At 34.4% G+C, this 17955-nt stretch overlaps 1 protein-coding gene across 4 annotated transcripts in view; it reads left to right on the top strand.

The window, feature by feature from the left end:
- Positions 1-17955, top strand: part of LOC149803885 (dynein axonemal heavy chain 12-like) — a 147478-nt gene that overhangs the window by 27959 nt on the left and 101564 nt on the right. For all 4 annotated transcript variants that reach the window (XM_089953696.1, XM_089953697.1, XM_089953694.1 and 1 more), the window contains 8 exons: positions 1005-1096; positions 4839-5017; positions 7437-7698; positions 9483-9689; positions 10170-10291; positions 11119-11395; positions 14010-14195; positions 15093-15293. In XM_089953696.1, the coding sequence (XP_089809822.1) occupies positions 1005-1096; positions 4839-5017; positions 7437-7698; positions 9483-9689; positions 10170-10291; positions 11119-11395; positions 14010-14195; positions 15093-15293 (1526 nt within the window). The remainder of the gene's footprint in view (positions 1-1004; positions 1097-4838; positions 5018-7436; positions 7699-9482; positions 9690-10169; positions 10292-11118; positions 11396-14009; positions 14196-15092; positions 15294-17955) is intronic.

Genomic DNA, 17955 nt, shown 5'->3' on the forward strand with positions numbered 1-17955 from the left:
ATATGGGTTGAGAGAAAGCAGTGAAGCTTAGTATTTTATCTTGATTTAGTTTTCAAAATATTGTTATTGAACAAATGTTTGCTCAATCCCACTGTACTGGTGGTTCAATACATAATGCTATTCTCGTTATAATATGGTACTTATTGATCTGGTATTTAATGTGGTTCACCGTATGTCATGGTCGATACAAAACTCAGTTGGTGGTTATGGACCCCAACTTGTGTGGTATAATGAAGGATAGCTCTCTCTCTCTCTCTCTCTCTCTCACTCTCTCTCTCTCTCTCTATATATATATATATATATATATATATATATATATATTGCCAGGTTCGTGTTGATTACTTGGTGCAGTTTTCTTTTTCTCTCACTCCACAAACTTCTCTACTTTGCAAATGAGAGAGAGTAAGAGCAGTCAAAGGGAAAGCATAGAGGATTTTGATGAAATTTTATACCATGTTTAGTTTAGAAGAAAGGGATTATTAATATTTTTTATCCTTATTTTATTACGTCGGTAATAATTATTCAGTGGAAATTCTTCACAGATTTAGAGAATATAGAAGTGTTAGCCTACTGTTGGAACATAGCCTAATGATGAAACAATATTTATAAATGCATATTATTGTGCCATGTGTGGATCACAATTTGATATACAAACAGTATTAGTATATCAAATTGTTCTCTACAAATGCTTTAAAAGCCATGTTCTATTTAATGTATCAAGTGTGTGTATATATATATATGCTTACTTTAAAGGCCAATGTACCACATTCTATTTTATATGTGTGCATGCTTTCGCTTGTTATATATTATATTATTACACATTATATATTTCATCACAAAAATTGATCATATATTTTCTTTTGTAATCATTTGATGAAATTCTTACTTAAATTTTTTTATTACATTATCATATATACATGTAGCAAGAAAAACCAGTCTTAGGATATAAATGCTAGATGTAGCACTGTGATTCAGCATGTTAATTTGCAACCTTTGTATTCTAGTGGATGAATATGACTACATTGTCAATGGACAAGCTCTCCTGGAAATCCAGGAATATATGAAGACAGAGCACACCTTCAGTGAATACACAGAGGTATGACTAAAGTTAAATATTTTCTCACAGGACTCATAGAAAACTTAAATTTTTTATATATTTATAAATATTGGTCTAAGTAAATGATAAATATGAATTACTTATCACATGATTGATTAGTCTAAAAAATAATAAAAATAAGCAGCCTCTGGCCAATGCTTAGTAAAAAATATTTGAGTAAAACATATATACTGTTAAGTCATATTTTGCTTCAGTTCTTTTTAAATTTTGAGGTAAATAAGTTACCAAATTTTATAGCATATTATAATCATTCTAAATGCACACGATTTGTTAATATCTGAGTGAAAAAATTTCATTGAAATGTGAAAAATACAACTCAACAATTACTTACCCAACCCAACAATTTTCAAAAACTGTGAATCCTTTTTCTTCAAATATGTTACCTGATCATAGTAAGTTATGATTACATCCACTTCTTTGCAAATCTAGCTCTCCCAAGCTAGGAAAGACATTTGCAGTGTCTTTTGGTTTGTTTTAGCAACAGAAGTGCTATAATGTTGTTGCCTGGTAAGTTTGAAGTCAGACTAGAGTGGTCTCTCCTTGAAATTGATTGGTGCCAAATACCATAAGTTTTCAGCTATTATATCTGTTTATGCTTGAAATGAGGATCTTTCTTGAGGCCTGACAAAAATCATGCCTTTTCATAACCTGAGTGATATCACTGGAGTTTAACTCCAGTTATTACTCAACTATGTTTCTGTTTATTTTGCATTCTGTCTTCATTGTAGATGAATATATTGCACTGCATTGGTCTAAGTTTGTCATGTGATAAGCTTATCTTCACCATCTTAACTGCCTGACATATGGTGTATTGTACTTTTTTATTCAAGTCATATGTACTTTGACAGACACCAAGCTGTTAATTTTGCTAAACAGATTGAAATATGCTAATTCAATTACTGTCAGAAATTTATGTTGCCTCTGTTTGCATTTTCCATTTTACTGAAGCCCTGAAGGTATCAAGCTTGTTCAATCAAAAGTAAATTTGGAAATTTAGGCCCTCAGCAGTTTCTCACAGTGCCCTCCCTGCCTCAGACAGAACAGATCTTCATGGGAACTACCTGTTGGGCTAATATCGATGAGGTATGGTGCCATTCTGGACCAATATTTGATATACCTGTAGACTTTCCAACTCTTATGATTTGAGCACAGATCTTAAGAAAATGACCCTTAAAATATGGACTTATGGAATAATAGCAAATATTATGAAAATGCAATTCTTGCAGTAAAATCTTGATACTGGTTTGTCCATGTTTGATTTGGATGCAGGTTTCTTAATAGATTCAGTGGAGTTTGTAAAGGAATCAAATAAAATTTACAAGAATACCACAGATGCTTTAAACTGTACATATTTTATTCATGCATATTTTTTTCATGCAAATGACTGCATGATGAAGCTGTTGCATATAGAACTTTCTAAAAATGGTATCAAGCAACATTACATTCTTGAGAAAAATAGCAAGAAGGGCAGCAATTATGTTTATTCGAGACTGCTCCGGTGGCCTAGTGGTTAGAGCATCTGCCTCGGATGCAGGCGGTCATGGGTTCAATCCCCGGCTGAGTCATACCAAAGACTTATAAAAATGGTATTAACAGCTGTCTCGCTTGGCGCTCAGCATTAAGAGGTTAGTGTTAGGACTGGTTGACTTGGTGTCAAGATAATGTGACTGGGTGGGACATCATGCTATATGTCTGTGGCATGATGCCCCAGTGCTAGACGTTACTATAAACTGCCACACTGCAGACATCGTAGCACTATGACTGAATTTTTTTAAAGCTACGTTAAAAATCCAAATTACACCCACCCACATGTTTATTCAACGTCTTTTGTTGATTGAGTATGTGACATGGTGGGAGAGATGACTGCCATTGCCATGTAAAATTGAAAAGAATTGAAGGAAAAAAGCCAAGGATTATGTAAAGTTTAGAGATAGCAAGAAGTCTTTGAGATTCATAAGGTTAGGAACTACAGAAATGGAATGGTCCCAGTGCCTTTCCCCCAAACCTCTAAATCCAGATTCTTGCAGAAAATGAGTGAATCAGACTGCTTTCAGGTCTGAATGCTCTCCACAAGTTGGTAAACATCCTGTTCAACAATCTATTTGCAGCAAAGATTTGCAGGAAGATCCAGCATGCTTCTTGATTGCAGAAACAACCATGAATGCACCATCTCCATTCAAACCTGAGAGATGTTGAATCTGCATGCTTGCTCGTATCAGCCAAGCCCTTAGAAAGAAATGGCTCTCAGAACAAGTGGTGGACAGAATTGCCCGGTTAAGAAGACCCACGACTTTGAAAGCCTTTCAGGGGAAATTGAGAGTTTACTCTCAGTGGTGCAAGTCACATCTCTTCTATAAAAACTTCAGTACCACATATAATGTAGCCAACTTCCTCCAGTGGCTTCTCAAATTAAAGTTAGCTGCTCTCATAGTCTTAAGCTTTTGCTATTTTGGACATTTGTCATGGAAGGGAAAACAGAACAGAGGCCTCACTAACCTTTGCAAATTTTGACTTGTCATAACTAGAGGCTTTAACCCTTTGTCTAAAGTGGAATCTTCTGTGGGTTCTGATGTGGTGGAGAAAAAAAACCTATTTTTTAAACTGCTGTCCGGAGCCACTTTTAACATGTTGTACAAACCCTGCTGCCTGGTCATATTAGCTACAGCAGGCAAAATCAGTAAGGTTCATAACTTGTTGGTCAACATGAACTATCTGCAGTACTGTCATGATGGTTAGATTTCTTTCATGATGGTCCTAGCTTTCATTGCCAGAAACAGGCTCCAGCTTTTGTCTGGAAACCATTGTCTTCTTTGGATTCTTTATCCCAGTGATGTTAATAGGATCTTGATCTGATCATAAGAGGGAGATCTTTTCCTTACCACATAAAGATAGAAGGTACAGAATTTCCACTTATGCTGTTGTCTTTTATATGATGGGTTATCTACTCGAACCTACAATGAACAAACCGTAGGTCAGATGAATTTCTTATGCATATTGGCTTATGACATTAGGGCAATCGCTACAAGCATAGCTTTACAATGCCATTGCTTCCTAACTGACATTTTTTATGCTATGTGACAGTCAGAGATGAAATCCTCCTGTTTTTACCTCAGAGACTCAAGGGCCCAGTTGGAGTTGGTAGAACCTATATCAAGAGTGAACATGCAACACCCTTCTTTTCCAATCATTCAGTGGGTTCAAAATGATGTGAGTTACTATAATTATGCAGGATTGCAAATGGAAAGTTTTTTTTAAACCACATCCATCATGAACTCCAGCCTGTATCTTATACAACTTGAAGCTGCTTCACATACATTAGGAGATCAGAGTTAGGGTCACATCTGGTTTAATGGGGTTTAGCTCCTCCTTTTACCTATTTTTGGAATGCATTATGATCAGGTAACATAATTGACAGTGAAAACAATTTTAAGAGTAACACATATTTCTTCAGTGATATTTACCTGATCATAATCCCTGGAACATCATACACGTCCACTTAAGTAATATCTGGCAGTTGATGGGATTTGGTACATGTCCTTTTATCTGAGGGGAGACCAATCTGGTCTTTCTTCCACCTAGGCAAGCAGATGACCTTTGCACTTCTCTTTCTAAAAGAAGCCAAATGACATAGTGAACATCTTGTTTAGCTTGCTAGGACTCAATTTGTGATGGCCAACAACATGAAAAACCACACACGAAATAATTTATTTTATATTTGCAGCAAATTGAGAAATACAGAAATTTGGCTCGTGAAATCATGGGTCTACCCAGTATTGAGCATTTTGACATGATCCGTTTGGATTGTGAGGATCTCAAAAGGGGATTGGCTGAGGCTTCCAGAAATTTGGCAAATGAGCTGCTTAGAAGGGTGTCAGATGATCACAGAGTGGAGAACAAGAAGTAAGATCCTTTTTTAACCCCAGATTGATTTTATTAGTCTTATTATACATTCACCAAGTTCAGAAGGGGTATCATTTTTCCAGTTAATTTGTTTTTTTTCTTCATGTGTTTATTAATTTTTGGATAAAATGACACCAATGTTCGATTCATTCATTTTTTTATATCCTAAATATCTTGGGCTGTATCTCACCAGCACTCATGAAAATTGGTGTGTATATTCATCACAGGGTATGAATGATACCAAAACTAGGTCAGTGTGATCTAATTTTCACACTTGAGTGACGTTTTATTTTCAACCATTTATTTATTGCGCCCTCAGAATGTTAGGCTCTATTTCGCACAAACTTATAAAAATTACCGTGTGGATGCATCTCAAAGAGTAACGCAGCTGTATCAATATCTAGGTAGCTGTGACCATATTTGCAGTCTTGAGTAACTTGTTAGACCTTTAATATCTTGGTCAATATTTTGTCTACACTCAGATTTGGTACAAAATAAGGACTTGATACCCTCCCCAGACTTGTGATTGTTCCTGCTTCACATTGAAGGATAGTAATGAGGTTAGGTCTGTAAGTAAGTGGAGATAATTTTGCACCCTGCAGATGAGGGTCAGTTACCATATTCTATGAGATACTGATTTTCTCATGAAATGTTAATTAGCCAGTTGTTATCTCAATATACAGTGGTTTTAAAAAAAATTACCAAGTCCAAATCTTCTGAAGGAAGTTAATTTGGAAATATTTTATACTTTTAATAACTATAATTATCACCATTACCATTTAAACAAAACAGAAAGATTTAATTTATATCATGAAAACAAAACCACGTAGTTAAACAAGTTTTTGCTTAATTTGTCCATCTCTTACTTCTATAATTTTCCAGGATCAGTTGTAGATGATACCAGAGTATCTTTAAAAGGAGAACAGCCATATAATAGTTCTATAAAACTGCAGTTGTAGATCTGAATAGGGTGATTTGCCCTTAACATGCATATCCCAGACATACCAGAAATTGGTCAGAGTGAACTAATTTCACACTTGGGCGACTTGTATTTTCAGCAATTTGCTATACACTTCATATTTTAACCCTAATTCACCTATACACATGAAAATTGGCATGTGTTGGCAGTTTAGCCATAGCAAAACTAGGTCATTGTATGGCCTATTATCTACTGAGTGACTTTTGTCATCTAGTCAAAATCGGTAAGTTGATGCATCTACCAATGCATTTTAGGCTTGGATGAGACAGTGACCAGAGTGTCCCATGCCCACATAGCTAGAAATCTGTAGGTGTTAAAAGAATTATTATAGAGTGACATCCTTGTTTTCTTAAAAATTTTTAAACAATTTGTAGCTTTGTTTATACTCGAGCTGTCAGTGTTTAAGAAAACAAAGGAGTCTATAAAAATGATTCAGAGATCCACAGATTCTCTTGGATGTTATGGATATTTTAGGCTTAGTCTCATGTAAATCTTGCCAACAATGAAAATAAAGGCAAAACTTGCACTGAAGGAGAGATAAAAAAATTGCATGCTATCCTAGCTTTGAAATCTTCATATTTATAGAGGGGCCATGACGGACTCCGAAATTTTGGATTAAACAGCTTTTCCTTCTTGTCAAAAAATCAGGACATGATGGAGGAAATGGGGACGATTTAAATAGAGGTCAAATATTTTAATGACTGAAAAAGTTTGCGAAGTATGTTTTTCCAACCCTTCAAGTTAAATAGCTTTAAAATACACAAATTATTCATCATATTTTATACACTATAAAAAAAGTGACTGAAAATCTGATACATAACTTTATTAGCAGCATGAGAAGATAATCTTCAAAATAGGTAGCTATTATCAAATATAGGTGTCTAATACTGTTATATATTTGCATATAAATCTAGTCCAACTGCAAATAACATAGACCCTGATCTGTCATTGGATAATGTGCCAGTAGATCAGGGTCTATGTTGTCTGTTCTACAGATACTCCAGACAAACTTCTTAAAACCAAATCTACTGGCACATTATGTGACAACAGACCTGGGTATGTGCAGTCTCCAGTTGGACTCAACATATAAGTGATTACATACAGTACATATTGAAGGCAAATCAACACATCACATTACATTTTCAGGTAAAATTGCAAATTGGTCAGTGTATTTCAGCCAGACTTGGTACACATGTCAAGCAAGTTACATATATATGCCCTTTGATCTTTAGAAATTTCCATATTCTTGAACTTTTTATGATAACATGGATACAGAGTATAAGATAAGTACTATAAAATTAAGAGTGCCAAAGCATAGGGTCCTAGCATAGTTGGAACAAAAAATTGAGAGTACTGGACTCCAGGGTAACTTCTGAAGGAGTCTTTATGAAGGTGGTGGACTGGGGGAATACATCTCTAAATGACTTGTTTTTCACCCAGAATCTGTCAAGAATTCAAGGTCATCAAGGAAAAAGCTTTGAAAGTTCCGGAGACAAGCGAGGAGTTGATTAACATGATTTCTTTTGTGGAAAAAGCACGTACAACTGGAATGGTGCAGCTGAACGAGCGAATCAAGCAGTCCAAAGATCGCCTTGCATACCTTATTGACGTCCATCTGTTCAGTCCTGAAGACATAGATCTTAACTGTGAAGCTCTTACCTGGCCCAAAAGAATCAACCCAGTCTTTGATGAGAATGAAGAGGTAAGAAAAGGGAAGTTGGGCAAAGAAATCAAAGACAACATAAATAGCATCCATAGTGTTTTATACTTTGCAAGGTGCAGTTTGGATAATGTTTATCTACCTTGTAATTAAATACATCGTTAGGCTTGTATACACTTATTATCATTTAGTTACAAGACACCATATCTTTTGCTTTCATTGGTATAATGAGAACTTACATTTTCCAACAAAGTAAGTCCTTTATTTGCTCTAGAAAGGTGTCCATTATTTCTTTGGAGATGGCTGAGCTAAATGCATTCACACAAATCTCCCATACATGTAGGTTTATTCATAAGGCAGATTTTTACAGTAGTTGCACACAAGTTTATAAGCTTTGACATCATGCCATCATCTGTGAAGGAAACATCATCTGAATATTATAGATTCCACCACAAGGGTTGAAAATGTAAAAAACAATATTCTTAATGTACAGTCAGTCATATCCGCTCGCCCAGTTAGGTAAGTATTAAAAATACAAACTCGCCCAGTCAGGCATGTATTAAAAATACAAACTTGCCCGGTCAGGCATGTATTAAAACTACAAACTAGCCTAGTCAGGCATGTATGAAAGATACTTACTTGCTGAGAATAAACTGTTACTCAACCACCTAAAATAGAAATATAAAAATTGATGTTGACAACCTTAATTTAATTATTTAAAAGTTTGTTTGCAGAATTTATTTTGTGAGCCTTTTAATGCCTGCTGTAAATAATTACAAATTGTGACCAGTCTGGTCACCCTCTTGTGTGTATTCATTATAGTTGAAGAGGCAGATCAAAGTGCTTGTACGAGCTTGGTTGGAAATTTCACTTAATTGCCAGAAATTTTTTCTCACTATTTCTGTTTGTTAGAGTGAATTTTAAATTTATGCTTTACATTTGAAAAGTTTTTCTGAAGTTTTTTATCCAGTGATACAAACTAATCTGTATAACTTAAAATGAACAAATTTGTGTACACACTGTCAAGAAAGTTTCCTAAGTATTATTACTGTAAGGCAGTTAATTTTAGATGGTAGAAAAACTATCACAAATTTCTCAAAAAACTTAATCTCCAAAAGATATGGTAATCATTGAAACAGTATATGATGCAGTATTGAGGAATCAGTTATAGTGATTTTATTTGTTTTCATGGCTTTAAATTTTTGTTCTTTAGCTGCTAGTGGTATTCTTGTTGTTACTTAAAATATGGCAATGCTTGTAATGGGTGATGCAGTGTTTGGAACCCTGCTGAATAATAATGGTCAGTTAATGATGGTCACTAAAATGTGTCTATGCACATTGTACTGTATTCACAAAGCTTAACAGATACTAAAATGTGTCTATGCACAGTGTACTGTATTCACAAAGCTTAACAGACACTAAAGTGTGTATATGCACAGTGTACTGTATTCACAAAGCTTAACAGACACTAAAATGTGTATATGCACAGTGTACTGTATTCACAAAGCTTAACAGACACTAAAATGTGTATATGCACAGTGTACTGTATTCACAAAGCTTAACAGATACTAAAATGTGTATATGCACAGTGTACTGTATTCACAAAGCTTAACAGACACTAAAATGTGTATATGCACAGTGTATTGTATTCAGTGGAAAACACAGATAACAAGTGTTCTCAAAAACCTAGATTCTTATAGTGAACTTATTTTGGCAAACACCTCACCAAAAGGACGCTTGCTCATGAAGGACAATTCCCTTTTGATACATTTACTTACATATGTAAGGTGTTTTATCATCAATTAGTCTCTTACCTATTTTTACAGCTGATCGAGAAGTCAAAGAACTCGGGTGAGAAGATCCTGATGGAGAAGCGCGAGAAAGTTATGTTAGAGCTGGAAAAGTTACGACAGCGGGTTGATGAGTTCAATGACTATGGTGAACTGGACATGATGCAGCAATATGTCCAGGATGTCAGGGCTGTCCAGAAACGTCTCACAGATGTGGCGGAACAGATTCAGTGGATCAACAGGGTATAAGAGAGGAGGGGATTTTTGGTAGAGATGTAGGAAATGAAGATTAACTAAGATTTCACATACATATTATTGTAACATGTCATAACTTTTGACCAGTGAGGGAAATATGAACAGATAATTGAATCCTATATTGACATACATGCATAAATCCTATGTAGGTAATATTGTAAAAAAAATTGTATCAGAAACATAGATTGATATATATATATATATATATATATATATATATATATATATATATATATATATATATATATATATATGTACATAAATATTCATATTTTCTAATTCTGTATCTCTTTTTCCTTTTGTTTCACAATATCTGTCTCTACTTTTCTTTTACTATCTCTGTGTTTGCCTGCCCATCACTCTCTGTTCTCTATGTCTGTCTGTCTGTCTGTCTGTCTCTGAGTCAGTATTTAATTTATCCCATTGATGTAAGTAAATATATTTTGAGTAATGTCCTTGCCCCTGTAGGAAGAACTACTGTACAAGTACCCAGTGACCACCTACCAGGATGTGGAAGAGATTACCAATGCAGTCGATCCATTCTTCCGCCTCTTCAATGTTGTTCTCAGATGGCAGAGAGCGGAGAAAAAGTAAGAGACACAATGAAATATACTTTCTCTTTGCAGTATTAAATCAAGCCTAAGGAGAAAAATTAGTACAGTGACATATGGATTATATTGTAATCAATTCATTTCAAAGCATCTTTGTCAAAATATGATTCTTAGTATTTTACATTGAAAGATGTCTGCTTCATGTAAGTTCATAGGTATTGAGTACTTTTACCAACAGTAAATTCATTTTCCTGGGCCTCTGTTTACCTTTGCTTTACTTGGTTCAAAGGTCCTTAAGATTTCTTTAGTTTTCTCAAAACATTAGGGTTTTTTATGGAGGTAATCTTAAAGTGGTTTGCATTAAACAGGTGGCTTCTCAAGAACAAGAGACATTGGTGGGGTATATGTCTTGTGAATTATAGGCAAGACACGGGGTTGATAATAACTGTCATTGGTATAGTTGTAAACATTCACTGTAAGCCTCCAGCATCCTGAAGCTGTTGCCTGCTCGGTGAGGGCTGTTCCATTTAAACATAGATGGTGACCAGGGAAGGATGTTATTTTTAAAAACATACATATGTTAGAGTACTCTGATTATTCAAAGAGTTCATCTGAAAATGATACAAAATTCTAAAAAGCATCTGTGGGTGACTAATCAATATTAAAAGTGCTTTCTCATTGTCCCAAGTATGTTTTACTGGAATATCCCTCCTGAAATTAAATTAATGAATTCATGTTGAAGATCACTACTAATTGGTAAAAAAATTACATTGACCTACTTTTTGTTTTGATTGGATGGAGGTAGGTATCTTGTATCAGGGGAGGAATGCGAGACAACCAATTAGTCAAATTCTTGTTATTATCAGGTGGATGGACGGAGCATTCCTGGATCTGGAAGCTGAAAGCATTGAAGCTGAAGTGGATGAATTCTGGAGGGAGTCGTACAAGATCCAAAAAATTTTCAACACCAAAGTCAAAAAGATGCAAATTGAAGTGGAGGAACGAAACAGGGAGAAGAAGAAAAAGAAGCGCTTGGCAGAAGAGGGTGGAGAAGCAGAGGCAGTGGAAGAGGAGGAGAAAGTTCACATTCCTCAAGCTGTCCATGTCACACAGACTGTTCAGGACAACATGAAGGAATTCAAGGTACAGTTTTGGAAAATAGTTCATTCTCACTTGAAAAATTTGGCTTAATGGTATTACTTGGTGATCTCAATGTTGAGTTTTTCCACTAACCAAAAACAGATCACACTAACAGCAATGCTGCCAAGGTGCATGAGTGCAAGAATCATGCAAAATGTTTACACATTTATGGTTTTGGACAACAGTGATGCACAAGAACTTCTGCCAATTAGTTTAAAGTTGCACATATAACAGTGTATTTTGCACAGTAAGCAGTTTTTATTTAACTAAAGTGCCTTCATGACATAAGTCAAAATGTCATTTAAAGTCTCATAGCATTTGTCAATACATTTGTGATTGTCCATGTAGGCAACTGTTTACACAGCTGGGTACATTATCTTGACATAAATGGTTGTCAAGCTGAATTTGATAAATGCTCGGCCCTGGAACAAGCATTCTGTCATAGTCTTAACTTTGCATCCATCACAGAAGTTTTAGAAAATGGAAGTTTAAAATATGGGCTACCTAGAAAACCCAAAATGGCTGACTCCCAGCATAATTCATTTTCAGATGATGATTTCATTCAGCAAATACTGGCTGATGATAGTGATGGTGACAGAGATTTTTAAAGTTTTGAAGTATATCAGATTATTGGATGTGGAAAACATTTACTGGAAATACTAGTAGATAATTTTCAACCCAAAAATGATGTTGATTGCACGTCCAGTCACAGGAGCTCATAATATTGCATACAGTTTAACTTTATATAGTACAGTGTGATTTATAGGTCAATTACAAGCAATGATATGAGTTCCTGTGGTCTGATGTATGTGTGGGATGGAGAAAAACAGCTGTTGGTGAATCCTATAGTCAGTAGCGTTTTGAAATTAAATGTACAAAAGGTAGAATACCAAACCTAATTAAAATACAGGCAATTTGAAAGTAGAGCACAATTTTCATTTCTTTTCTCAAACAATTTATCATTGCAATATCTTATGCTAAAAACTATCTAACACTCTAAGTTTAAAGAGAAATAGAATAATTAAAAATTTAAAAAAGAAATGAAAAAAATCAGGATATCCATTTGATCAAAATAACTGTCTGAACAAGCAGACTATGACACAGATGGTCTTATAACCCAAACACAGCATTATGGAAGAGATAAGGAATCTGGCATAGCAGTACTCCTCCAAGCACTGATTCAAAAAAGTGAAACTGTTGCATGTTGGTATAAAATCTTAGTTTTAGGCCAAGATATACAAGAGACGATACATTTTAACTGTGGAAAATTGTACATAACAATCATAAAAAAACAGTTTCCTGACTTGTTCAAGCTTGCCAAACTAGTTATCCATATGCCCCTTCAGACAGCAGACCAAGGAAGGGGTTCACAGCACAAAGGTATTCATACATACATAAAGAACAGATTAACCTCAAACACCATTAGCAGATTAATGTTGATATAACTGTTGGAAACATCTTCTGAGGATTTTGATTTCAAAAGAGCTTTAACAGAATGAGAGATGGAGATTTGAGTGTTATGTAAGTGTTGAACTATGACTGCTTCCTCTTATACCTCTTTCCCCACCCCTTAATTTGGTGACAAGGAGGGAACTCCACTTTTGATAAAATCCTGCAACATCTCTACAGCAACCAATATGTTGCATTCCAGTGAGCTCTTAAGTCTTTGCAAATAGTACTATACTGTGTATATTCATTTTATCGGTCAAGTCCAACTGCAAGCAACATAGACCCTGATCTGCCACCTCATAATGTGCCAACAGATGAGGGTCAATATTGTTTGTTCTTCTGATTACTCCTAACAACCTGCATAGACTTAGTTTTTGGTGCACATTTTGCAATGGCAGATCTGGATCTGTGCAGTTTGCAGTTGGACTCCACTTATAAGCAAGTATAGATGGTGTCTTAAATGCAGTAATCATTACTGCAGTTATGAAGTTGGATAGCTGGATATGTCTTGAAAAGTGCAACTCACACCTTGGAAAAGTAGGCTACATGGGCCTGCTTTTTGTGCTTTAGTGAGTCATATTTTTCAATCATACAGTCTAGCAACCTGGCAGGACAATATCAGGTCCAGTTTTAGTGGTAGATTTAATCAATGTCTTGTTGTATCCTTGATAAATTTTCATTTTGATCAAGGTTTTATGTTTAAGTTTGCAGTGTAGCTGAAATTACCTAGTAATGTAGTTTGGAATGCTAGCTGCTTTTTGGCTGTTTGTTTACCATGCCTAAAGAAACTTCCACTGCAGAAGGTTAAATTATTATGGATACTAACGAAATCTTTGTTATGAACAGTGAAAAACTATTAGTACTAAATTATGTTTCAGATGTATTAACATTTTTCATGAATAAGAAGTGTTTGATTCATGCATCATTACATATATAATAAATTATAATTCCACTTAAAGAGAAATGTATTGAAATAACCCTCAGAGCTTTTGTGAGAATACCCTTACAGTAATTCATGAGATAGCAGGCTTCCACATTGCTGAAATGCATCTGTAATACAAATATATGTGATTAAAAATGATTGTTTCAAAGAGTTATAAAGTTTAAGATTGATTTATCATATTAAGTTAGCAAAAATACCAAATCGATTCAAAATTTTTCCTTTTAGGACTTTGTTCCTGTAATTTCTATAATGTGTAATCGTGGTATGAGACCACGCCACTGGAAGCAGATGTCAGACATTGCTGGATTTGATCTGACCCCAGACTCAGGAACCACCCTCAGGAAGGTGTTAAAACTGAACCTTGAGTCACATATGGAGATGTTTGAGGGGATCAGTGGTGCTGCCACCAAGGTAAAGATTTCTGTATTTTTAAATACCCTACATAGGATATTTTCGACCTCAATTTAGATTTTGCAATTTTTTGATTTTGTCACAAATCAGTAATATTTAACCATGTGAAAAGGAATAAAATATTATTTGGAAAATCATAAAATTTCTAAAATGAAATGCACAGATGATTTAAATTTAGAAATTACGAGTTTGGTATAATTTTATGGAATTGCCTGATTTCAGTGATCGTAATTTCATTTGGCACTTGAAAGCAACATAGATGATTGTAAATTATTTTAATAAGTGAAATTAAAAATACTATGCTTAGTGAATATTCTTTGTTTGTTTTATCTTGTAATGTAGTGTTTCATTATTGCAATTGATCAAGAAAAGGACTGCCATATTGATGTTTGATTACCTTGAATGACAGTATAGTTAAACCTCGGCGCAGTGTAGTAAGACCAACTCAAGGGATTTAGGAAAACTGGATCAGTTTTCACCAACCAGACTCAAGTCTAAACTTTCAGTTAAGTCAGGCATCTAGTAATGTGATTGGTTGAACATTTAAACTGATTAATCAGATATAATTATAATAACAAAACCTTACTCAGCATTTCGAGGAACAAAATGTTAGTATCTTCAACTCAGCTTTTAAAGCTACAAAATCTGTTTGATTATCATATCACTTGAATCAGCATGGTGCTGGTTCAGTGTCAAAATTTCACTGCCTATGTAATGTTTGTTTACATGCACAGTGTTATAGGGGCACAGGTTCAATATTTTACTTTTGTAGATTTTTCAGCAAATGTTGTGTTTTGACTAATTTTCTGAAAATATATACATGCCTGTTTTACATTTAGCCTGTGCTTTCCGCAATTAGTTGAAGACCATAACTTCTTTATTTTCCTTGTGCTACAGGAACACTCTCTGGAGAAGGCAATGGCTAAGATGATGGAAGACTGGCAGACAGTGTCATTCAACCTGATTGTGTACCGGGACACTGGCATCAGCATTCTGTCCTCTGTGGATGACATCCAAACACAGTTGGATGACCAGATTGTAAAGACCCAGACTATGCGAGGTTCACCATTCATCAAACCCTTTGAGAAGGAGATCAAGGTTTCAATACATTTTTCAAAACTGTTATGTTATTTTTTTTAATCTCTTAGTGAATTGGAATTATTTACTTCAAGAAGACACTTTCTTAGTTTGGATTGATATAACCCAGAGTTAGACCCAAAACATTAATTTCATTTGTTTGCTGTTTTTAGCTCTACTGGTCATAGGCCAGAAGAACTCATGTGATGGCCTGTTGTCCATCTGTCATCTGTCACCCATCGATTGTCTATACTTGGCATAATTGTTTTTCCATCTGAATGGATGACCATATTGACAGGATGTTTGTACTGACACATGTTTGTATGAAGTCTAGTTGGCATTAATTGAAAATGGTACTGGTTTGATATTGTCATGTTATTGATCACTACTACACCTAAATGGATGGTCATTGTGACAATGATCAGTGAAACTGCTTCCATTACAAACTTGGTGCGTAAGCAGACTTTCTGACATTGCATTCAGTTTAGTGAAGGGACAGAGCAAAACTGTATCTGGAAAAAGGGGTATGTTTAGGTAAAAGAATAAATAAATTAAAAGAATCAAAGAAAAAAAATGAGTAAATTAAACACCCTAAGTACTGCTACTACCACTATTACTAATAATAATAAAATAATTGATAATAAAAATTACAGCAAAATTATTACCAACGTTAATACCAAAATAATAATAAAATAAAATTTTTAACAAATATGAGGAGAAAAGTAATGTTCATGGACATTCAGTCTCTTTTATTGTCATAGGAAGATTTCCAACTGATGATGAGGGTAAGAATTTGGTCCTGTGTCTGTCAATTTTCTGTTATTTCAAAATGAATTTGAGATTACTGATTAATCAAAATGTAAATATGACATAATGTATGTATATTTGTCATGAAAAATTTCAGCCTGCAGTATTTGGAATTAGGAAGTCAATGTCTGCATGCAGGTAGTCAGGTGAATGTTGCATCGAAACTTCAACATGATTAAATGTTTGACATATTAAAATTTCTTATAATGTTTCTTTTCAGATTTCTTATTTAAGTTAAACAAAATTTTAAATTAGGCAATAATTACCAATCCAAACACTTGTTCCTCAGAATGGCCATGCTAGGCTGGATACATCTCAAAGAGAAAAAGATTAAAATTACCAGAAATTTTCACTTTTTCATTGGTAGCAAAGTAATATGGAAAAGGTTGGGAATAATAATAATAATAATAATAATAAAGACCTTATATCAAGAGGGTAACACAATTAGCTAAGAACTAATCTACCTTGAGGTCCTCATACAAAGGAATTTATTTATTTTAGCTGAATCTCTGAAGCCACTGGATATATTGGGTTTGGAAGAAGGAAATAGAGTGTGCATTTCTAATCTCAACTGGAATGCTATTCCAGAGCAGAGTTCCAGAGTATTGGAAACTTTTTTGAAATAACTCCTTATTTGGTTTGGGAATTTTATACTATTTGGTAGACATGGATCGCAGGTGGGGAGTATTACTAGGTAGTCTATACTGGAATAGTGATTGTAAATATTCAGGAGCACTATTATGGGATATCCTGTACATTAATTTGGCTTTTCTCAAACAGATTCGGTCTTTAATAGGTAATATTTTTAACTTGCCAGCTAAATTTTCCTTGCTTTCTTTCTGGATTGATATTAGCCCTAATGCTCTTTCTTGAAGGAATAATGAAGACATTCATTGCAAAATGAGCTTATACTTTTATTTCAGTTTATCTATTTCTTGTTAGTTGTCACATTACATTATACAAATTTCTGTATCTAGTTTAAAATTGATTTGCATTCATTTTTTATGTGGCAAATCTTCCATGCACAGTTTTATCAAAATCTACATGCTACATGTGTGGATTTGTTAAAGACCACAGATCCATGTTTAGAGTGTACATTAACAGCTGTTTCCTTCTAAGTCCAGTTTTTCCAAGCTATTTCTATGTACATGACAATACCCTCACTCTGCATGTCTCAGTGATTTCCATCTTCTACATGTAAATGCTTGGAATAGTTATAGAAATTTCATGGAAACTTTTATGAGCTTGATAACTGAAATGAAGATATATGGTAAATCTGAGGAATACCTTGAATGATGTCAGTGTAATAACTTTTGTTTCCCCTAAAAAATATTGACTTTAAATTTAACCAAAATTGGCATGTGGGCATATCTTGACATTGTCTGAGGCAATTAAGTCCAATAATCTTATTTCAGTGATAAGAATCCAAGTCCTTCACCAAAAATTTGGTAATACGCTTACAGGTATTTTGTGTTCCTGTTAACTTTAACATGTAAGAAAGTATGTTTGTCATCAAACTATATCAAATTTAATGTACTGGAGTTTCTCAAGAATGTCAGAGAGCATTTAAAAACTGGGTATTTATAAAGAGTACAAGGACATATCATGGATTCTTAGAAATACTTTTTGGGTCAGCAAAGCATCAGTCCTTTCAAGGGACTCTTGTTTGAATAAATTTTTGATCCATATTACTTATTAATATGAATGTATGGTAAGGAATCAGATATATGTGGATCAGCAGGGTCTCACTATGTTTATTGTAAGGGTTAGTGTACTATAAATTTGTAATTACCCCAGCTGAAAAGGTTTAGAACTGGATACTCTACCACTACATGTTGCAAATTTAATTTTTGTTTCCATGGGCCTAAAGAAATTT

The sequence above is a fragment of the Sinohyriopsis cumingii genome, chromosome 3 (assembly GCF_028554795.1).
Source record: "Sinohyriopsis cumingii isolate HCF-2022 chromosome 3, ASM2855479v2, whole genome shotgun sequence".
Classification (NCBI taxonomy): Eukaryota; Metazoa; Mollusca; class Bivalvia; order Unionida; family Unionidae; genus Sinohyriopsis; species Sinohyriopsis cumingii.